We start from the raw sequence: 24064 nt of genomic DNA on the forward strand, positions 1-24064 counted from the left end.
TACATTTGATTATATGATTTGTGATAATGAAGTATAACTAATTTTTAGAGCTATAAATAAAATACGAAGTCTCTGGGTTTCTGTAATAGGCCTGTTGTAGTAATGACCAGATACTCAACCAATGATTTGCAATCCCTACTGGGTCTCTCCAGTGGGTTTATTCACTTGGAATTTAGGAAATAGTATTCAGGGGAGATGGGCAAAATGAAACAAACAGAACTCTAATCCTGCTCCGATCATAGCAGAGTATATCTCATTCAAAGCTGAGACATGCTGAGCTAGAAAAACAGGGTCAGTGTTCCCTTAAAACTCCTTATATTCTTTTGCCCCAGGTACCTTACTGTGCTCAGACCATTCTCGGTTGGTGTACATATTAATAAAACTGTTGAGTAATTGTGACTCAACATATCCTCAAAGACCAATCAGAAATGAGTTGCACTCGGCCCTTACTCTCAGCCCTTGGTAACCATGCCAGTTTCTTCCCCTCAGCCCTCTTGTGCCAGTTTCTTAGGTGAAATGTGAATTCTGAGTGTCACCATCCAGTTTTTCCCCCATGTACATGGATGGGGGACTCTGTCCTCCCAACATTTGGGAGTGGGAACATTCCCTTCTGGAGCAGTGAGAGGGCTGACTTCCTGGGTCCTCTTGGCATTGCATCCTCTGAGCACCCCATTTATTTTCCTCTAAGTTTTGTAATCCTGCTTAGTTTTGTGGCTCCAGTACTTACTGTTGGTCTGATCACTTTGCAGCAGGGTGATAATGCGTATCGTTGTTAGTTTAATTGATCTGCAAATTGTTTGAGACTCCACTTAAACTTGTTTTAAGTGAAGTCTGCTTTTGCTTCCTTAATCTACAAAATGTCAGCATACCAAAGTGTTTATTAATGTTAATAAAACTTTATTAAGTCCATAAACATGTCTATGCAAAAGCATAACCTATGCATGAACTTTAGGAAAGTTGACTGACTCACAGAACACACATACTTTTGCCATTTAATTATTTTCTTTTAGGTCCTAATTTTTCTACTTTTAATTTTACCACCATCTTCACACCAACATGCTTAAGTGATGTACCATCTTTTGAGATAAGTAGGGGGTTTGATTTTTCCTATGGCCATCAGTTTAATAGTTCCAAGTTTCTTCTTTCAATCTGAAGTATTTTTAAGACCCAGGATATGGTCTATCTTGGTGAATGTCCCATGTGCACCCGAAAAGCATGTGTTCTGCTGTTACTGGATGGAGTGACAGTTAGATCTAGTTGGTTGATGGGTGCTGTTCAGTTCTTCTATGTCCTTGCTGGTTTTCTGTAAACTAATTCTGTTACTGAGAGAGGAAAAAGTTAAAGTTCCGCTTTATATACTATTGTGCCTTAGTTAGTCTTTCTCCTTTCAGTTGATTTTGTTTTGTGCAGGCACACCTTGTGTTGCGCTTCGCAGATACTACTGCGTTTTCATCAAAATCAAGGCAAGACCCTCCACCAGCAAAAGAATTACAACTTGCTGAAGGCTCAGGTGATGGTTAGCATTTTTTAGCAATAAAGTATTTTTAAATTAAGATATGTACATTTGTTTTAGACATACTGCTATTGCACACATAATAGACAGTGTAAGCGTAACTTTTATGTGCATTGGGAAACCAAAAAAATTCGAACTCGCTTTATTGCAGTGGTCAGGAACTAAACCTGCAATGTCTGAGGTAGGCCTGTGTGTTTTGAAGCTGTTGTTTGGTATGTGCACATGTACGACTGTCTTGGTGACCTGCACTCCAGCTGTTTACAGGGTATGTCTTCTTCCATCCTTTACTGACTTGTAACCGGCCCATATCATGTGAAGTGCCTTTCTTATACACAGCATGTAGTGGGCTTATGTTTTATTTTTCCTGACTGTCTTTTCATTGGTGTGTTTAGATCATGTTCATTTAATGTAATTATTGATCTGTTTGGATTTAGTTCTTCCATATCTTACTTGTTTTCTCTTTTTTCCTCAATTTTTTGTTCCTCTGTTTCCCATTTACTGCCTTCTTTCAGATTACATGAGCATTTTTAAGTATTCCATTTTAATTTATTATGATTTTGGCTGTTATCTTTTTGTATAGGTTTTTTAGTGATGGCCCTAGAATGAAATGTTTTTAATTCTTAAGTATCTAAGAGTGAGCTTTTTCTTTTTTCAACTATTATACTCTCACCTGTTGCCAGTTTCTCGTATAAGTATTGTAGATGCTCTCGTTTAGGTAGCTCAGCTTCTGGAGTTGAGGGAATTTCAAAGTCGGAGGAGCTCTGTGAGTCTGCATTGGTGCTATGATTTGACAGCCTTGTTTCCTGAGGTACGTGTGTCCTGCTGCTTAGAGTAGTTGGTTCTCCAGCACTTGGAACTATATTTACACCTGGATCTCTGCCTTTCAAGTCAGACTGAGTGTCCTTTTGTTCCATCTGAGAGGCAGAAACATTCTCTTTGATTCTTGGTCTGTAGTCACTTTTGTTCAAGGAGGTAGCCACTTTTGTCTCCAGACTGTTTCTGTCTTGAGAAGATAACAAGACCGTATCAGATTGGCTGTCCCAACCTTGACTTCCTTGTTCTGAGATGTGTGTGGACTGAGAAGAATTCTGGGAGGAGATGTGAGTTGACTCCCCATCCGAGTCACTGAAAAGCTGTGGTGACTGAGCATCCCCTGCCTCTGTAGAGGAAGGGAGGTTTTCCAAACCATCGTCTGGGACATCATCATTTCTCTTAAAAAAGACCTCCCACTGTGGTGCTTCCTCATCCACCTTCTGCTGGTGTGTGAGAGGACTCGGATCTCCTGGAGATGAGGCCGGGATGTGTGATTCTTCCTCACTTTCACTGTTGGATTCTTCACAATCTATAAAGTTGGTGCAGAGAGAGGTTTGCATGCTGTCTGCTATGAAGCGTCCTGTGCTTTGTCTCAGTTTTTCAGGCTGGTCTGGTGACACGGCTGCCGTTGGAAATACCTCAGGGTGCAGAGCTGTCTGGTGTGGAACCCTGTGCCTTAACGGTACTGGCAAAGGATCATCAAAGAGGTCGTCCTCCTCCTCCTCTGGGAGAACAGAGAAAACAGGCTTGTGAGAAACAGTGCGAAGGGAACCAGTTTGTGCTTTTAATTCAAAATCCAGTTGTAGCATTAAGCTACATTTTTCATTCATGGAATTGCAAATAATAGGGACTTCAAGCTTCTTCCAAGAGAAATGAAAAGGCCCCTTATTCTTGGGATATTCTGAACAGGATAACCACCATCCTTCACCTTCTTACAATGTTAGTGAGTTGAGAGTCTAGATCTGTGTTCCCCGAATAAGGCCCCAACACCCTATCTGTGGTTCTCAAACTTGATTGATCATTAGCACATCTGGTGAGCTTTATAAAAAACACAGCTTTCTATATCTCATTCCAGACCTACTGAATCCCTTACAGTGGGACCCAGAAATTTGATTTTTGCACTACATTCTGCAGGTGATTTTGTTCACAGCCAGTTTTGTGAACCACCCAGACTAGAAGAGAGGTTTGCAAATTCTAGATGCTCAACAAGTTGGCTGGTTTAATATAAAGACAACAGCTAATTTACTCTAAAGTTTTCCTTCTAGAAACATTGATAACCGACTTTGTGTTTGTTACGAGCTGAATGTGTGTGTCTTCCCAAAATTCACAATTTGAAGCTCCAACATCCATGTAATGGTATTTGGAGGTGGGACCCACATGATGGGATTAATGTAAAAAGAGGAAAACAGATTTCTCACTTTCTTAATGCCCATGCACAACGGAAAGGCCTGTGAGCATGCTGAGGTGGCAGCGGTTACAAGCCAGGATACAGACCCTCACCAGGAGCCCTATCTGCCGGCGCCTTGAGCTCGGACATCCCGGCCTCCGGAACTGTGAGCAGTGAATGTCTGTTTGAGTCACTTAACCTAACCTACGGTGTGTGTTACAGCAGCCGGCACTGGGACACAGACAGGCTGTGAGAGAGACTGGGGGAACACGTACAGATGAGATGAACTTTAACCAAAACAGTAATAAATCACATTTAGTGTCAAGACTGAAAGTCAACAAAATTCATTTTACTGATTTTTGAAGCATGCTGCCTGCATTGGCATATAGTGAGCCCAGTCCATTTAAATTCTTAAATTGAGGAAACCTTCCTTGGACAGTGACATTCTCATAACTTAATATGTGAGATTTACATAAATTAAAATGATAAGGCACAGAATTGGGGGAGGGGGCATATTTTCCTGCCCTCTACTAGCACGTAACCTAAGACGGAAATTAAATGCTCACGCGACTCCTGTATATGGCAACTTACTGTTCCAGTGCTGAATCTGGTGTTAACTTACAATTATCTACATCTTAGAAAGATAACTATTTTCCCAGTGATAAAGGATGTAGCTAAACACTACATTTTTTAAAGCCACTAAAAAAAATGGACCGTAGCGACCATCTAGCTCCCATTTTACCAATGAGGAGACGGGCCCAGAGAAGGTATGTGACAATGCATAGGTCAGAAAACTAGACAAGCAGAGCTAGGAATCAAACCCAATTCTTAAAAGTCCCCTGTTCTGTTATGATTTATAATTAAGCAAGCAACTGTCCTTTTCTAAAGGACTTAAGGTGACTGAGATGTTTAGCTACGTTGTTTGCAATCATCATAGTCTCTAAGTATGGCTTTATTTTAAGCCATGGATTATACATTTGTTTTAGCTCTCCCACTAGTGTGCCAGTTATCTTTTTATGAAATGTTTTTGTATCATCTCTAAGTTGGACAGTTTCATGTTCCTCTGGATCCAGGTATATGGTATATGTCAACTGTAAAATACTTTAATCTGTCAAAACATTTTCACATTAACTCACCTGTATGTATCTGAAAAACAAGTAGTTTCTATATTAGTTTATTCTGAGACTGTATTCTTTGTTAAAACTATAAAAATTTTAAATTTCAGTATATAAAAATAGAAAGGCATGTAACACCGAGAAAATACCACAATAAATGTGAAGGTCCTGAAATCCTTAGTGATGTTTACAAACATAAACCCAATTAAAACAAAATGGACAAACGTGATAATTCATAGATACTTTCTACCACCATGCATTGTTGACGTCTGTATAAACTAGTATAATCATACTGGAAGACAATTGGGCAATATGTATCAAGCACCTTAATTTCTGAAATTTAACCCAATAATGAGAAATATGAAATGGAATTACGTATCATGTTCATCACAGTATTATTTATAAAATCAAAAAGTTCGAAATAACCTAAATGTATAATGACAAAGATTAAATATACCATTATCTAGTCATAATGCAAAGTATGCAGCCATTAAATTTGCATTTTTGAGTAACACAGATTTTCCAGCAGGAAGTGTAAGTGTGTGTGTGTATGCAGTGATCCAAGCTGCTTTGCAGCCTGCCTCGACTCCTCACGTACTTGCACGCTGCTTCGGAAACAGCTTTGCCTTAAGTCCGTGTCCTTCCTGCCCTGGCCCCAACCTAAGGACTGCTGTCCTCCTCGCCACAATCCCAGTAAGAATCTTGGAGGCTTGAAGAGCTTTTGGACACTGCCCTTCCACTGCAGTTACTATTCTCATTGGTGCCTATACAATGTTGCTCTTTAAACATTTTCAATATCACCCCTGAGTTTGGTAGCTACTTATGTAAATGAATAGGGGAAAAAAGGAAATACGTTAAAATGCTAATCAAAATAATTTAGCGTTGTGGGGTTCTACATAACTTTTCTAAATTACCTACAGTCAGTATATGCTACTTTTATAAGAACAGAAGCAGTAATTTTTAAAAATAGGTCTGTGGGGATAATTATAGTGGTTAACTAGTAAGTTATATAAAGCTAAAACAGCACAAAGAGCTCTATTAAAATGTTTTTTAAAAGAGGCTAAGAGAAGAATGACTTCTCAGCTTGCCCTCAGGTAGATTTAATAACGTGTATATGAACCCTGACTTGTATCACATTAAGAACTAAATGAACCTGAAAGACTGCTCAGCGCCCTGGTAGAGATCACAGAGACCGTGAGGCGCACGTGGCACAACGTGAGAATTACAAAGTCGGTGACATGTAGGAACAAACATGACACCCATGGCTCACAAAATTCACCTAGAGGTGACACCACAGGATTGTGGGAAGATTTATATTGGCACAAATATTTAAAACTATAAAAATTGTTATATTGGTAACTAATAAAAAGCCTAAGGAATCTAGAAGGAACAAAATCACAGCTACCGAAAAGGATAAAGCAAGAACAAACAAAATGGAAGTGAACAATAATTTAAAAATTCTTACACTAGTGGCCCAATCAAAAAAAGACATACTCCATCAAAAACAAGCATCATTTGGGTAAATGCATAAATATAAAAATTAAGTTAAAAAATTTTTTTTAAAGATTTATGCTTCCAGCCAAGAAAGTAACAGACTAGATTTAACCTCTCACCTGAAACAACTGAAAGCAAGGAAAAATATAACAAAGGCTCTCAAGAAATCAGACAGTAACACCTGAGAAATGTGAAACAAATGAAGTGAGCCCTAAGATTGCCCCAGCTTTCTGGTTTCCAGGCAGGAAGGGGACACCGAGGTAGAGCTATCCAGCATCCCTGAATTGAGACAGACATAAACGGGAGTCTCAGAAAGCCAACGTGGCTGGATTCAGAGGAGAGGCCAGAGAGCAGACGGTGGGACCAAGGAGCTCTGCAGAGCGGCCCTCAGTACTCAGCATGCTGAGCAGCGCATCCTGTGATGCAGCACATCCCGAGGCCGGGCAGCCAGGGAAAGAACACTCCAAAGAATGAAAGGAAACTGCCCACTCCCGACAGAATGGAACACATAATTCATGGGTGTTTTACTGTAAGAGTACTAAGAAGGGCCTTGCCTCGGTAGTGGGGAAAGTTAATTCTAGACTGAGTGCTGCACTGCGCCTGCCTTACAGAGAAAAAGCAAGACACAAAAAGATCAAACTTTCCAAGTCACTTAACCACATGCCTGAACAAAGTTCAAGAATATTTTTAGAAACCCAACATTATACAAAACCTAACAAGGTGAAGTTTAGGAGGTACGGCATCCAATAAAAGATTATGACATGCAGGAAGGTGGGAAAATACAATTTATACTAAGGAAGAGAGTCAAAACTCACCCAGAAATGACAAAACGGAGTAAATCTTCATGATCTTGGATTAAGCAATAGTTTCTTAAATATGGCACCAAAAGCACACAAGTTATAAAAAAAATTAATTGGACTTCATCAAAATTTAAATTTTGCACTTCAAAAGACACCATCAAAAAAGTAAAAAGATCAGTTCTCTGTATCTATGAATCTGTTACTGTTTGGTTTGTTCATTTATTTTGTTCTTTAGATTCTACATATAAATAAAAACATAGGATATTTGTCTCTCAGCCTGACTTATTTCACTTAGCATAATACCCTCTAGGTCCATCCATGTTGCAATGGGAACGGGGTGAAAAAGGTGAGAGGATTAAGAAATACAAATTGGCAGTTACAAAATAGTTACAGGACTGTAAACTACAGCAGAGAGAATATAGTCAGTAATGTTGCAACAACTATGGATAGTGACAGGGTGGGTACTAGGACTAATTGGAGGGGTCACCACATTATTTATGTGTCTTTTGGAGCTAAAATTAACTAATTTCAAATTACGCATTAGAGCTGATGGTCCGGCTAGGTTTTATTTTCAGGGAAACACGGTATGTTTTCCTAATCACTATGTTCTACACCTGATATTAATATAATGAATGTCAACTGTAACTGAAAAAATATTTTTTTAAATATAACTTACAGAAATTAAAAATATATATACAAGCAAGAGTCCTATGATATACATATAAATATGCTCAAATGAAATTACTATGAAAAGAACAGTTAAATTATTGCACTCCTATGTGGAACAAATACAACTGTTTAAAAAGAGTGAACTATTTGTACCTATACTGAAGATTCTTCAGGATACATAGTTTAGTAAAAGAAATTATATAAACAATGATTTCATTATTGAAAAGTGTGAATGCATGCAAAGAATAATTTCTGGAAAATAATATACCAAGTCACCAGCTGTAAGACCTGGGAAATACATATGGATGGGGGGATTGAAAAACAAGTATGTTCACATTTTACTTCATGTGTTTTGAATTAATTTGAATGAATACATATGTAAAAATTCGTCAGGCTCCTTACTTAATACACATTACCGTATCTAGGTTATTCCTTAATAATTTAAAAAAAGGTAATTAAGACATGTTCCAAAAAAAAACACAAAAAGACCAAAATTTTTTAAAAAGTAAAAAGACAAGCTACAGGCTGGGAGAAAATATTTACAAATCATATCTGATAAAGGGCTTATATGTAGACTAGATAAAGAAATCTTACAACTCAGTAAGACCAATAATCCAATTTAAAAACAGGCAAAAGATTTGAACAGGTATTTTACTAAATAAGATTAGTAAATGGCCAATAAGCACATGAAAAAAGCTCAACATCAATAGAGAAATGTAAATTGAAACTAATGAGATACAACTTTACACCCACTAGAGGGGCTATAATCAAAAAGACGACAAAAAGTGAACTAGAGGTGAAGAAATTGGAATCCTTCCATATTGCTGGTGGGAATGAAAGTGTTCAGTTTGGAAAACAGTTTGTCAGTTTCTTTAAATGTTAAGACATTTACTGTATGTTTTGGGCTAAATGTGTTCCCCCACAAAAAGCAATTCGTATGTTGAAGCCTAACCCCCAGTGTGGCTATATTTGGACATGAGGCCTCTATGAAGTAATTACAATTAAGGGTGGGACCCTGATCCAACAGGATTAGTAAGTATCCTTAATAGGAAGAGACATCAGAGAGGGTGTCCCCCACCCCCTCTGCACCCAGACAAGGCCCTAAGAGCACTCAGCAACATGGCAGCCACCTTCACGCCAACAGAAGAGGCTTCAGAATGAAACCCACTCTGCCAGCACCTTCATCTTAGAATTCCCAGCCTCCAGAATTATGAGAAATCAATTTGTTGTTTAAGCCACCCAGTCTGGTATTTTGTTATAGCGGCTTACGCAGACTAAACTCATATAACCCAGAAATTCTGTTATCCACCCAAAATAAATGTCCAGGCAAAAAATTATACACAAATACTCACTGCAGCATTACTTACAAATAAAAAGTAGAAACAATCCAAATGACCATCAATTGGTGAATGGTTAAATAAAATGTACATCCATACAATGGAATATTGTTTGGCAGTAAAAAGGAATAAAGTACTGATACACATCACAAGATGGAGGGACTTGGAAGACATGTAAGGGAAAAAAGCCAAGCACGAAAGACCAAATGTTTGGTTCCATTTATATGAAGTGTCCAGAAGAGGCAAATCTACAGAGACAGGCCATAGATTAGTGGTTGCCTAGGGCTGAAGGTGGTTTCAGGGAATGACTTTAAATGTACAGTTTCTTTCTGGAGTAACGGAAACATCTGAAATTAGTGGTGATGGTGGCACAATTCTGTTCTAATAACAGTCATGGAATTCTTCACCTAAAAAGGGTGAAATTTATGGTCTATATACTTAAATTTAAGGCTTTAAAAATTTGACAGTTTCAAAGCAAAAAAAAAGTAATTGGAGTTTCTAAGAGAAGTCAAATGTGGCAATAATAGCACGAAGACTGGGAGGGGGAGAAATGGAACTATATTGTTGTAAACCTCTGATACCATTCTTGAAGTAGAATAATATTTATCTTTTCACTTTGGTAAGTTAAAGATGAATACTATATACCACTAAATAACAAAAAACTACAGTTAATAAGCCAACAAGAGATTAAATGGAATTTATCAATACGCAATCCAAAAGAAGGCAGAAGAGGAAGAAGAAACAAAGAACAGATAACACATAGCAAGATGGCACATTTAAACCTAACCATATCAACAGAATCACATTAAACCTAAATGGTCTAAGCCAGGGGTGTCCAAACTTTTTAAAACGTTTTTTCACCAAGGGCCATATGCGGTAAAATACACAAACAGCCGGGCCACTCACAAGAGGTGAAGTACGTATTGCCTCCCCTGGTGTATTTAAGTAAACTAAATATATTTTTGGAATTTGCTGCAGGCCAATTTAAAATGGATTGCAGGCCGCAGTTTGGACACCCCTGGTCTAAGCACTCAATTAAAAGGCAGAAATTATCCAATTGGCTATAAAAAACAACATCCCAAAATATGCTGCCTACAAGAAACCCACTTCAAATATAAAGGCAGTTAAGTTGAAAATACATAGGTGGAAAAAATATACACCATGGTAACACTAATCAGAAGAAACCAGTGGTTATGTTAATATCTAAACAAGTAGATTTCAAAGCTAAGCGTACTATCAGGGTTTTATATGCATATATTTCCTAAAGGTAAAGGGGTCAGTTCCTCAGGAGGGTATCATCTTAAAACGTGTGTATATCTAATAACAGTTCTTCAAACAGATGAGGCCAAAAGTGATATAACTGCAAGGAGAAGTAGACAAATCCACAATTATAAATGGAGATTTCACCCGCTTTCTCAATCATGGTTAGAGCTCGTGGGCAGAACAAGTAAGTCAGCAAGGATACAGAAGACTTGACCATCATCAACTACACTTGAACTAACTGACACTTATCGAACTCTCCACCCAACAGTTTCAGTTCGCTCACTGGTAAAACTGAGATACCCCTTATTTCGAGGTTTACTATAGTATGTGGAAGGGATCTAGCACAAGACCTGCCATACAGTAAGTGTTCAGTAAATAGTACTATTATTACTGTTTTGCTCATGTATTATTAGCTCCATGGTACAAGTGGCTCTACAGCAGAGCACTGAAAAGTGAGATCCTAACCACGAAATCACATAAGGCAGCAGACTTCACTCAATCCGAAGTTCTGATTTCCACCTCAGAGCTTCCCCTCTACTCTTCACTGGGAAATGAACGAAGGGAGAAAAGTGTAGAGAAAATCCATTATGTATAAGCACCACTAAGCAATCTGATTGGAAATGAGGGCAAGGAGAGTTGCCATTATCAGCATTTTCTAGTATCTTGAAGGAAATATTCAGGGCTAACAGGCGAGTCCTTATGGCCTATACAAACTATGGGGCATATTTCCAGAAAGCTGAGAACACCATTCAATACAGGCACTTGTTTTAAACTAATGAAGGAGATGGAAGTCCTGATTTTACAGGCTGAAGACAGAAGGCGAAGCACTTTCTGAGACCAGGTAACGAGTGACAGAGGGGCCCAGGCCCCACGCCCCAGTGCAGTTGTCACAGAACTGAGAAGCTGTCTTGCCCAGAAAACCCTCGCCTCTGCCCACACGCTCATTCTTACCTGAGTCTAGGGCAGTGGTTCTAACTCTCTTCAGTTTCCCAAGTGGTTTATACTTTGGCTCGATGTTTTGGGAAGCTCGGCATAAAGGCTTTAAGCTGAAACGAATACGGATTTTTATTTTTCCTGCTGGGAAAGCTGCTGGAATGTAAGCATCGTTTAGAGATTATAAAAACTTGACCACGGGGGAAATCACACAGCTACTTTTAAAAACTGAAACACAATGTATAATAATTAAAAATCAAATATATTAATAAAGTGCTAATACAGCCTGGTGGGTAACTACCTGCAGGACTGAGGGACAACAGCACCCCTGTCTGCTTCTGCACTGCAGAAAAGCGGGTCCCTATTCTATAAACTTAGTAAAACAGTGACACCTCCTGGCACTCAGTATAGCTAGCTGCTTCCCCTTTCCTCTTCAGGGAGGTTTACTTATCTCTTGCAAGAATCTCACAAATTTGATCTCATTCGAGAAGCTGAAAGCTAAGACCCAGTGAAGATAAAATACAAAAGGGCAGAGAAATGAGATTTGAGGGCACCCTGACCTTTTTCGAGGGCCTGTCTCCGTATGCCAGATTCCCAGAAGCCTTTAGGATTATACATAACATGCTCCCAACCAGAAACTGTAATCACAGCCCCAGCCACTTCACATCCTTGCCCCTGTTCTCAGGCCCGAAACTATTCTCTGAATCCATCCCGTTCAACAACACAAGTTCCACAGTAGTGAGTACTCACATTTCTATAACTTTATCCACAGTTGTGCCCACTGGAATGACATTTGGATATGCATTCACAGGGCAGATGTAGCTCAAGAAATCTTTAATCTAGAAGAAGGAAAATAAAATAGATCCATTAACAGTGAAAAATCTGGGTGTTAGAGAAGCAGGAAGCTCGTGGCTGTGGTTGTCAGTGCTAGCTGCACCTGGGGTGCACCTGGGGACCTCTTACGGAAAAAAAAAACAACACCCAGCGATCAGGCCCCACTCCAGAGATCCTTTGAACCCTGCGCTGCCATGGGGCCTGAGACTCGGTGTATTTAAACGTCCCATAGTAAGGACTGAGAATCACTGATTAATGGGATTCAAAGCGTCTGCATTTCTTCATTTGTCAGTTTCTTTGTCTAAGGTCGGTCGCCCATATGTAACAAATCCTTCAAGTACATTAGAATTTATAATAGCTGAGTATTTAATACACACAAGAAAACACAGTCTTAGTGTTGCACTTCTTTCCTCCAACAGGTAACTGTTAGCAACACCAAGGGAATCACATCTTTGAGGTTGCTTGATTTGTTCTCAAGGTTTAGTCTAATCTAAACAAGGACAATTACATGCAAAATTCAATGATCCCTTGATTTTCTGCAAAGCTCAGGATGCTAAACAGGAACTCTCACTATTCCTCAAAACATCTTACAACCCAGATGAACTTCAGCTTTGTCACTTAGTAGATTTTGGTGACCTTGTGATCTTGCTCAAGTGACCTGAAGTCTCTAAATCTTAGATTCTTCATCTAAAAGAATAAATGAGACAATGCATAGAAAGTGCTTAGCCCACTACTAAGCTGATAATGACAACACAAAGGTTTTTGTTCCCTTCTGCAAATGGGGAGACTGAGGCTCAAAGTTAATTATCAGTACTCAACTTTTTCAAATAAAGGACCAAATCAAAAAAGGTAAGAACCCAAGAATTATCAATAAGTCCATATTAAAATAAAATGGCTACCTTAATTAAGACAGGGGAAAAGACAGGAAGATCCATTCTTCTGATCTTTGCCACAAATAATTTCTTTTGTACTTTTAAATACTCAGCTAAATTCTAACTTACTTGTAGGGGACCGACCTTAGGCAAGGAAACTAACGTCATATGAAGAAACACAGACACTTTGAATCCCATTAATCAGTGATTCTCAGTCCTTACTATGGAACGTTTAAATACACCAAGTCTTGGGCCCCATGGCAGCGCGGGGTTAAAAGGGTCTCTGGGGTAGGGCCTGAGTGATGGCTGTTTCTTTTTCCTAAGAGGCCCCCCCCCCCCCCCCCCGCAGTACAGGCATGCAAATAGAAACCATTATTTACCTACCCACAACCTGTATGATTTGCATAACCAATCCAAAGTTGAGGCTGGTAGAAATCTGAGGCTTTTGAAAGGACTAAGTAGAAAGAAAGACCAAGCCTGTACCAGAAACGATTCACTTATTCTACTCAGAGAAGAACTGGCCACACAGAGAGAAGGGACACCCGCCAGAGGGACACACTCTCACCTGTACAACGTGGTGCCCTTTTGTCAGATGCCTGCCATAAAACAATGCATTATAACTGGAAAACTCAGTCCCCGTTATTCACGGTAGTTCTATCAAGTCACGTGAACACAACTAGCTCCCAGGTAAAATGCAGGGTTCCTGTGGACCTCGGTCACAGCGCTTCTGTCAACCCATCCGTGCCTCGCCTTATCTTATGTGCGTTTCTGTTTAAAGTCACCTTATTGAATATACACTGTTGGCTCACTAACTGTCCTCAGGCCAACAGCACTATGCCTCGTGCCTGAACGAAGCTGACCTGACCGAACATCCTCTCCGGAAGGCACATCCAGGCCTTCCCTGGGGAACACCAGACAGCACGTCAGCACTACGCTTGCGGGCCGCTTTACACAGTGAAGTCAACAAAAAGCTCAAACATCGGAAAAACGTGGCGCTAAGCTGACTGCAAAAAGGACAGCTGCAGGCTGGGAGCGGAACCAAGAAGGCAGAACTCGGCCTTGTTCCATCTGAGTCAGGCAAGTCCACGCGGGGCGACTGGAGCTTGTGCCTGCAAACGACCGGCCACAAAGCACCGCAAGGATCGACGTGGGGGTTAAATGTTAGCGAGCAGGCCAATGTGTAAAGGAATCCACGAATAATAAGGATCAACTGTACTGAGAAAAAAACTGAAAGGAAATGATACTTAAATCCACTACGGTATTTACAGTTGTAAACATAGTTCATGTTCTAGATAGGCCTATTAAAGCAGTTTTGGGGAAAGCCACTCCCTCTCACCAGACACTAAAAGAACATGACTGAGCAGAGCTCGGAATAAGACCGCGCGTATGATTAGCGGCTCTAAGGACCGTGGGAGGAGGAAGTAGGTCTGCTGCTTCCAATACACCCATTAAAGGAGGTCATTTCATAAAGTCCCACGAAGGCTTGTGCTTCCCTCCTTGGCTGCTAACCACATTGAAGAAGAGAAATAAGACAGGAGCAGATGCGATTAGATGCTCTCCCTGAGACAGAGAGGAAACTCCGCCCCCAGGGGATCAACAGGAAGGGACCCCAAGCTGAGCCAGATGTCACACCAAGGACAAATCACCCAGGAGGGAAGAAAACATTAACTGAATTATACCATCAAAATGAACTACTTCCTAGCGGCTCGCACATAACCTATTTGTACCTGAACGTTACGGTCTGTTATTTAATAGACATGTCATTGTGATATTTTGATAAGTGATGAAGAATGAAGAATACTACGGCTGACTCGATAAGAATGACGCGATTTGGAGCTCTGGGAGACTCCACCTGTTCAAACCATTAACACGCCCACTGTTGCAGGGCTGTATCCATGTGTCCCAAATACAAAAATAATAGTTATCAGGGAAATGGATTTTTAAGTGCAGAAATGGCAAAACTAAAATTATATGACTTAAAGTGTCACGAAAAGCCTGCTTTTATGTGGCTTTTTCTCCAATCCATGAAATGACTGAAAGCCTGAGGGTTTTGCAAATAAATTACATAAATTAAGTTCCCATTCAGGCAGGTCAATTTCCTATATAAAAAGTACCATCACTAAACCATTTTAAGTCCTCTTAAAACTGAGTCTAATATATTATATCCTTCTTAAGGACAAGGTCCATAGTTCAATCACCTTTGTTTCTCCACACTGCTGAATATTCAGGACTATTTTTAAGTGACTTTTTAGTACAGTCAAATTCTGGGAGAGGCCGAGAATCTGGCCATTAAGGCTGCCTATAGCAACATTTTATCTAGCACTCCTTCAAATAAAATGTATGATTCTTTTATGCTACGTGAACAGTACAACTGAAGTGGGAAAGTTAAAATATACTTAGGATGCACAGTGAGACGAAAACCTTAATCATACATATTCTTCAATATTAAGGCGGAAAACAGGTAATAATAGTAACCCCCTTTGTACGTAATAAACGTAGTTCATCCCCTGAGATAGTTTCCCCGCATTTCTTTAGGAAAAGCCACAACAAATCTTCAGCAGTAGAAGAGGAGATGCCCCTGGAAGTCAAGGAGACTCACAGTCGGCAACAGGGTGGTACGTATATGGGATCCTCTTACCTCACTGTAGGAGGAATGAAAAGAAAAACAAGCTCTGTATGAACTCTCTCCAGTCCTAAAGGGAAATGAAAACACAAAATTAAAAGGTCATTTAACAAAATTAAGCAAAGTTCTATATCTCGAGCCTTCTCATTTAGGCTATTCCAGTAGGAAGTCACCCTACAGTCAAGAATTTCCTCCTGGGATAGGAGGGAACTGTTGCCAGAAATATAAATATCTGTAGACATTGTGAACAGCCAATACAAAGGAAATGTTGCTCAAAAATGGTGATCATCATGGTATTCCTGTACTCCACCAACAGCTCTGTTCCCTCCACCATCAATTCCTAACCCCTTGCCAAGCAAGATACCCTCAGTCTCCAACCATCTTACCTGCCCAACTCTAGCTGGGTAGATACTAAATAATAACGAAACTATTTTTAAAAGGTTGAAAAACAATGGGACAATTTTCCCAAAGACGTACTGGCTGATGGTTTTCGCTATCACATAAGTTTGGAAGCAGCATCTCTGTGCTTTAAATGGAGTTTAAATTTCAGAAGTTATTTTCCACAATTATATTATGTCCTCTTCTTGGGCTTAGGCTAGATTGAATTTAAACTAAAATCAGACAGTTTACCTCAAAGCAAGGTTTGTCTCTGAAGACCTACGACATTGCTTTCTTACCTCACAATGATATTTGTTTTTCTGGTTCTTTCTCCAAACCACATCGTGGATGGCTTAATGCTGATTGTGTGCAGTGGAATTCTATTTTTGGAAGTAACTCCACAGGGTAATTTATTCCACTGAAAATATTCCTCTGCCTAAAAAGGATTTTAAAAATATAGAAAAACAGTTCAACATTTTCAATAAATCTATTTGTAGGAAAGGTCTCAAAAACAATTGGAGGTTAGTTTTCAGACATTGGGGGGGGGGGGGGGGAATGTAGACATGAGGAAACAATCAGATAATTCAAAATTGAGGAATGTTCTGCAAAACAACTAGTCTGGACCCTTCAAAAATATCAGTGTGACGAAACAACCTGGAGACCTGACCGACCTCACAGGAGACTGAAGAGGCTGAGTGAATGTGATACCTGACTCTTCATTAAATCCTGGACGCCCTACTCCACCCCCACCCCCCACCCCCACCACTACAAGCTTTAAAGGACAGTAATGAGATAACTGGGGAAATCTGAATATGGAATATATAATACCAGTAGTACCGTATCTGTGTTCAACATCCTGAGTGGGAATTGCATTGTGGTTATATAGGAAAATATTATATATTATATGTGGTTATATAGGAAAATGTCCTCTTTCTCCAGTGACACGTGCTGAAGGTTTAGGGTGACGTGTCATGAAGTCTGCAACTGACTCTCAAAGGGGTGGGTTGAGGGTTACTGGTTACAAAGAGAGAGACAGAGGGGCGAGAGCGTACATGTGGCCCAGTGTTAGCACATGGGGGGGATCCAGTCTCACAACTTTACTGTTTTTAAAATTTTTCAAAATAAAGTTAGAGAAAAATAATAACAACAGTATTTTTTAAAGGTTGAAAAACAATGGAGCTATTTTCCCAAAGACACTGTGTTTAGATGGAATCCTTCAAAAACACGAGCACTCCATCCAAATCACATGTCCTCCGGCTCCTTTGGGTCTGTTCCCTCTGAGATGAGAAGCCACAGACGTGGCACGCTGTGCTGCGTTCACTATTTTTCAGGCTACGTGACCTAAGAATCCCCTGCAGCCGCCAGAGGTAGTGGTTCAAGGCACACAGCCCTGTGAGAAATGACAGGAGTAGCAGTTACAAATTCAACTGCTTTATGAGATGTGAGAAAACTCAGAGGAAAAAAAAAAATTGGCCAATTAAAAGATTGACAGGGAATGGGAGGCCAAAGACTACAAGGTTCAACAGAAAAAGGACAGTTTCATTCTGTATTTACATTATTTTTATCCATCCATGAATTCACTGGGCGTGTGTGCACGTGTATGCACACACAAACAAAATGATGAAGTAAATTCATGAATGCAAGTAATTTCTTACCTTGTGGCTCTTCTACCTACAGTGGGTCTGAACTAGTATATTCCATGCTGTGGGTAAGATTTTTTTTTTTTTTTTATTATTCTTTATTTTAGGTCTGAGCAAAATTACACTGGGTTTTTGGCTGATGGAGGCAATATTACTACCACGGCGATTATTTAAATGTATAAGTGCAGTGTTTACTAAGATAAAAATTACTCAAGCATTTGAATGCTAAGATACTTTCAAAGTTAGAGGATAATTATGATCACACATACTATTGCATTTGAAGATCACTAATTAGTATTAGTGACATTGAATGACTATATAAAATTTTTTTTCAAAATTTAATACCTGGCATTTAATAACAGAAGGGCATTTAATAACAAAACGGAGTTCAATGGTGGCATTAGAAAACACATTACAAGTGAGTTGAAAAGACACTAGATGGATGTTGGATGGATCTTGAGATTATTATGCTAAGCAAAATAAGTCAGACAGAAAAAGTTGAGAACCATATGATTTCACTGATAGGTGGGATATAAAACAGAAAACAACAAAGGAAAACAACAAACAAATAAAGAAACAAAAACTCATGGACACAGACAATAGTGTAGTGGTTACCAGACGGTAAGGGTGAGGGTTAGTAGATGAGGGTAAGGGGGATCAAATACGCGGTGATGGAAGGAGATCTGACTCTGGGTGGTGAACACACATGTGATATATAGATGATATATTATAGAATTATACACCTGAAACCTATGTAAATTTACTAACCATTGTTACCCCAATAAACTTTAATTAAAAAAAAACCACTAGAAATATTCATTTGTAATTGGACCAGCAATACATGTAACTATTTCAAAATTCAAAGTTATATCTAGATATTTATCTCAAATGAGAAGAAAAATAAAGTTTGTAAATGTGCATGGGTCATGAGTCACAAAAATAAGTAGCAATAGATTATGAATGTTTTCTTAAATTATAAACTAACATTTTACTAATTTCATTACAAATAAATTTTCATTACATAATTCATCACAAATAAACATATCAAATGTGTATGAGTATGTGTCATTAAAAAACCATAAGTATCTGTGTCTACAATTAAGAGGTCTGACAATTAAGTTCGCAAACCTGTTGCAACGATGTTGCTAAACTTTTCTGATGTCAACAGGATTATTCATTACGAATTTGTACCAGCTGGACAGTTAACCAAGTTGACTGTTTGGAAGTGCTGAAAAGGGTGCCTGGAAAAGTTAGATGACCTGAACATTTCAACAACAATTTGTGGCTCTTACATCACGACAATGCACCAGCTCACACGACACTGTCTGTGAGGGAGTTTTTAGCCAATAAACAAATAACTATATTGGAACACCCTCCCTATTCACCTGATCTGGCCCCCAATGACTTCTTTCTTTACCCAAAGATAAAGGAAATACTGAAAGGAAGACATTTTGATGACATTCAGAACATTAAGGGTAATACAACGACAGCTCTGATGGCCATTCCTGAGAAAGAGTTCCAGAATTGCTTTGAAGGGTGGACTAGGCGCTGGTGTCAGTGCCTAGCTTCCCAAGGGGAGTACTTCGAAGGTGACCGTAGTGATATTCAGCAATGAGGCAGGTAGCACTTTTTCTAGGATGAGTTCATGAACTTAATTGTCACACCTCATATTTACTAATTATGAAGTTTATGGTAATCGAAATCCACTAGTGTGTAGTTGTATGATCTTGGGCCAATAACTTAGGATCTCAGCCTCAGTTTTTACATCTGTAAATTGAAGAACCTAGAAAATGGAATTTCTAAGGTTCCTTCTGGACCTAAATTTCTGTTTTTCATGGATCCTACAAACAGTAAGAAAAGCATTTACTACCATGTTTCCCCAAAAAGAAGACCTAGCCGGACAATCAGCTCTAATGCATCTTTTGGATCAAACATTAATATAAGACCCAGTCTTACATTACATAAGAGCCGGTTCTATAAAAGACCCGGTCTTACATTATAGTAAAATAAGACCAGGTCTTATATCAATGTTTGCTCCAAAAGACGCAGTAGAGCTGATTGTCTGGCTAGGTCTTCTTTTTGGGGAACACAGTATGTACCTTTGGATGGCGACACGCATGGATCTGAGTGTTGCGGTCTGTGGTGAGATGATGGAGAATGTCGGGCATGTTTTGAAACATGTCTAGTCTATCCACGTGAACCTGAGGAAAATAACACATATAAGAAAATTATTTGACTTGGATTCCTATAAATAGGGTAACTATGCAGGGGGAAATCATCCAGCCAGGGAACTCTTTCTTCTTTCTTGAAACCTGTACTTTGTCTCTTTCAATGCCATTGGTATTCCACCAGAATGTCAACAGGCAAAGGACAAAGGCCATATTCACACCCGTCGGCGTTACCACCTACTGCCTGTGGTAATAAAAAATTCTGGACATTCGGTTGGTGGATTTCACTGAGTCATTCAGTTAATATATATTGTGCACCTACTGTACATCAAGCTTTCTTCTAAATATTGGGCATGTAGCCGAGGACGCAGAGGACAAAAGCAACCAGGAACGACTCGAGAAGACACACAGCATGCCACAGAAGGGCAGTATGGGGGGCGGGGGGGCGGCACGACTAGGAAGCAGAGCCCCATCCTCCCTGACCACACTTCTCTTTCTTACATGGAAAGAGGGAGGGCAGATGCAGGAAAACCAAAAAAAAAACCTTGGCCACCTTTAGAATTTTAAGGCTAATACATTTTAAAGGGTTAAGACCAATGTGTCTGTTTAAAGCTTCTCTCCTGGGTACTTCAAAGTTAAGTAACAAGGACAGTACGCCCTCACTTCATGTCCTCGATAGGTTCTTGGAAATGCAGCAAAACGACGTGTAATGAAACCCACTTTACCACAGGCTGATCGATATAAACGAGAGTTCAGTTCCCACAGCATCTCATTGACCTTATAACAAAACAACATTATTCAAGGACCTCCTCTAAGGTGATATTAGGATTATGAAATGGCACCCAAGAAAAAGGTATTCTCATTTTGAACAAAACAGATTAGAATGAGGTCAAATTGCTGTGGCAATTAATATCAAGATAGGTAGGAAAAGAACCCAAGCATAATGGCTCACTTATCCTGTGGCCTGTTCGGCTTTCTACCTGTTTACTAAAGACTGAGAAGAAGGGACAATGAATTTGCTTTTTTGGTCTAAGAAGGAGACAAAAAAGGGTAAATTCTGAGATGTACAGAGAGCGATACAGAAAATTCCATCCTCACAGAAACGAAGGAGCCTGAAAAGGCCATAAATCGTCACTGAGGTCCCTTAGTCAAAAACTCAGTGTTCCCCCTTTTTACATTCCTGATCTGAAATTCCTAAATTCCTTGTTTTTCTCCCCTACAAAGGGACTAAGAGACTTAACAGAGGGCTCCCTGCTCTCCCCCACCTCAGCCCCTCCATGATTTCTCCTGCAATGCTTCCAGAGCAGGAGCTTCCAGTGTTTTTGAGTTCACACACCAGTAAAAGCTACAAAGCAAATTTGGGACTGGTAAAGGTAGTTGCTACCTTTATATTACGCCAAGAGAAGACATGAAAAAAAAAATTATTGGCTAGTACTATAGGTGTGTGTGTGTGTGTGTGTGTGTATACACATTCCTAATATCACTGTGATTTTAATGTAAAAGGCCCTTTTAACACCAAAAATCTCAGAACAAAAGCAAATCCTTCCCCAAATGGAGAACTGGCAACTTTACACCAACACATTTGGACAGAAGGACTTAAGGAACGAAGAAATTAAGGAAAGAATGACTTAGGAAATAAAGATTTATAAAAGGGAGGGAAGGAGGCATTTTAAAATTTCAAATGCAGAAAAACTAATCTTTCGTTTTACTAAATTACACTGCATATAATTAAGTTCTTGGCACAAGTTTGTTAGCTAGGAGATTGAAATGAAAAGATACAAAGTAGAACTTAAACGTCCAATGAGTTCCAGCACTTGGTTTTGTTCAGAATCGTTCCTGAAAATCCATCTTGTCTTAGGGGACAAGGGCGGAAGCCACAGGCTGTGTGTGGGGGCAGCAGGATTGGGGGTGGGGTGGGGATGGGGCAGATAGGGGAGCAGCCCTCACACACACATACACACTGGGCCCTGCTGCCCAGGGTCCTGAGGGCCCCGCGCTGAACCATCTGAAAGGAATGGACGTTTTCAGACATTTGTGACCATGACCCACAATAAGAAATAGTTTTCCACTGCAACCTGGTACACATACACATATACGTATGTGCATGTGTCTGATTCCGTCTGTCAATTTTCACAAAAGCAACACACTCAGATATTTTCTAGTTCAAATTTATTTTCAATGCTGGTCATAATCACTAAATTTATTTCATGACCCACAGTTTTGAAAAAGTACTTCCTCTATGAGACGTTCCACCAAAGGACACTTCTCAGCCATCTGGGCCACTGTCAAATCCCCCCGTGGGCACGTGACTAAACAAAGAGGACATGTTCACAGGGGCTGGCAACCTATGCCACACACATTTTGATAGGTTGTTTCCATCTGTTATTATTTTCAACTTTGGGGGGTTGGGAGAGGCAGGAAAGGTAAAGCGGGCAGGATGGAAGGGCGCACGAGAGAAGAAAGAGACGCCAACGTACCTGGATACCAAATTCTTCACTAAGATTGGTGAACAGATACTCATACCCATAAGCTGCTTTGCAGTTCAGCCACACGACATGGTAGGGACTCCGAGTGATCCAGCTTCGAACCAGCTCCAGGATTCCACTCAGACACTCCCCCTGAGCAGGATTTTTAAAAGGCATTTACCGCTTTTAAGAATAGCTCCCTTTCCATTCCCAGCATTCACAGATATTAATGCCAGTGGGGACAATTATGATCTGATTTGTTATCCCACAAACTTCCTTTTGGAAACATGGCCACGCCCAGATCCTCACCCTGTTTCTCCAAGGAGACTTACCCGACTAGGAATTTGATAAAATCTGGGATCGCAGAAAGTAGTATCTAAGTACACGCTTTGGATATCTTTCACTCTGTGGGGAAAAACAATTGGTGTTAATCATCTAATGTGAAATAAAATATGTAGAATGTTTAAACTCTCAGTTATTTACAGGGTGTTCTATTTCACTTGGGATTTTTTTTTGCCAAAACAACTTTGTTGGAAAATGATTTGCTTATAATATATGGACTTTTGCAAATGTGGTTCAGTGAATTTTGACAAATTCCCAATACTACTACCCCCCATCAACACCCAGCATGTTACCATCACCCCATTTCAAGAAGGAAAACTTACTGTTACAAATATTACAATCAGGTTTGATTTCTAAGAGAAGTAAAGGCTTGTCTTTGGAGGGAGCAGGGCAATAAACCTTTTAAAAGCGATGCAGTCTTACATTCAAGAGTTATAAAAAGCCCAGTACCTGCCCCCAGAGTGCAGAAGCTCCATTCTGGAAGTTTCTCCTTTAGCCAGTCTGAAGTCTCCTGTATACAAGACAGTTCCATTATCACCCTGAAATAAAAACCTGCAAAGGAAATATATATCAGTGACTTCTCAGTTTCATACAACATCCTAATAAAGCAAATACATACTAATTCCATACGAAATGTCTCCTGCCAAACACAGCCACTACGAAACAGTGGTAATGGAATTTTAATAGCTTTGTATCACACGGGGCACTCAGCTGCCACCTCTTCCCTGGGGTGGAAAAAAATGACACTACTGAGTTTGCAATCGATGTCCCCTGAAATGTGTTATCACTCTCAGTGTATATTGAGTTCATTCCTGCTCATGGAGAGAAAAATCCATATGATAGGAAAATGCAAAGCCCATGGAGAAATAGCGATTGAATATTTCCATGATGAGAAAGCCACGTTGCAAACTTGACCTCCACCTCAGTTCCCCAAGTTCAATTTGGAAATAAAGATTAAAGAAGGTGCCATGAAAATAGCCAAATCTCCCTACCCATATTAATTTCCAGACCCTAAAAATCTATTTCTACAAATATAATACATATAATAAAATGACAAAATAGATGAGTCCTCTTACATAACTGATCCTGGGCAATGACCAGCTGGTAAGAGAGTCACAACAATCTCTTCCTTCTAAACAGAAAATAAAGAAGAAAAAAAAAAAACACAAAACAATAGACGTTATCATTAGGACCCAGCTAAATAAAGCCCTCCTTAAATAGAATATATTCAAGTACTTCTCAAGAATGTGATGCCTTTTCTCCTCATTTCCTCTCTCTCCAAATCCTTGAAATAAGTGGATTCCTTGCCCACAAAACAAACGATTAAATGTCGGGTTACCATACAACAGTAATTTCACTCTCTGGGAATTACACAAGAAAAATGAAAACTTACATCTACACAGAAACCCATACAGGAA

The 24064-nt window shown here is 39.6% G+C and overlaps 1 protein-coding gene across 2 annotated transcripts in view; it reads right to left on the bottom strand.

Moving 5' to 3' along the window:
* Nucleotides 1-874: 874 nt before the first annotated feature.
* The window catches only part of DCLRE1C (DNA cross-link repair 1C), a 30517-nt gene continuing 7327 nt past the window's right edge, over nt 875-24064 (bottom strand). For both annotated transcript variants that reach the window (XM_074324786.1, XM_074324787.1), the window contains exons 4-13: nt 23723-23778; nt 23097-23198; nt 22637-22709; nt 22317-22457; nt 19771-19872; nt 16331-16467; nt 15669-15723; nt 12075-12163; nt 11343-11437; nt 875-3050 (exon numbers count right to left, since the gene is read on the bottom strand). In XM_074324786.1, the coding sequence (XP_074180887.1) occupies nt 2134-3050; nt 11343-11437; nt 12075-12163; nt 15669-15723; nt 16331-16467; nt 19771-19872; nt 22317-22457; nt 22637-22709; nt 23097-23198; nt 23723-23724 (1713 nt within the window). In that variant the 5' untranslated portion in view covers nt 23725-23778 and the 3' untranslated portion in view covers nt 875-2133. The remainder of the gene's footprint in view (nt 3051-11342; nt 11438-12074; nt 12164-15668; nt 15724-16330; nt 16468-19770; nt 19873-22316; nt 22458-22636; nt 22710-23096; nt 23199-23722; nt 23779-24064) is intronic.

This window comes from Rhinolophus sinicus, linkage group LG02 (genome assembly GCF_036562045.2).
Source record: "Rhinolophus sinicus isolate RSC01 linkage group LG02, ASM3656204v1, whole genome shotgun sequence".
Taxonomy (NCBI): Eukaryota; Metazoa; Chordata; class Mammalia; order Chiroptera; family Rhinolophidae; genus Rhinolophus; species Rhinolophus sinicus.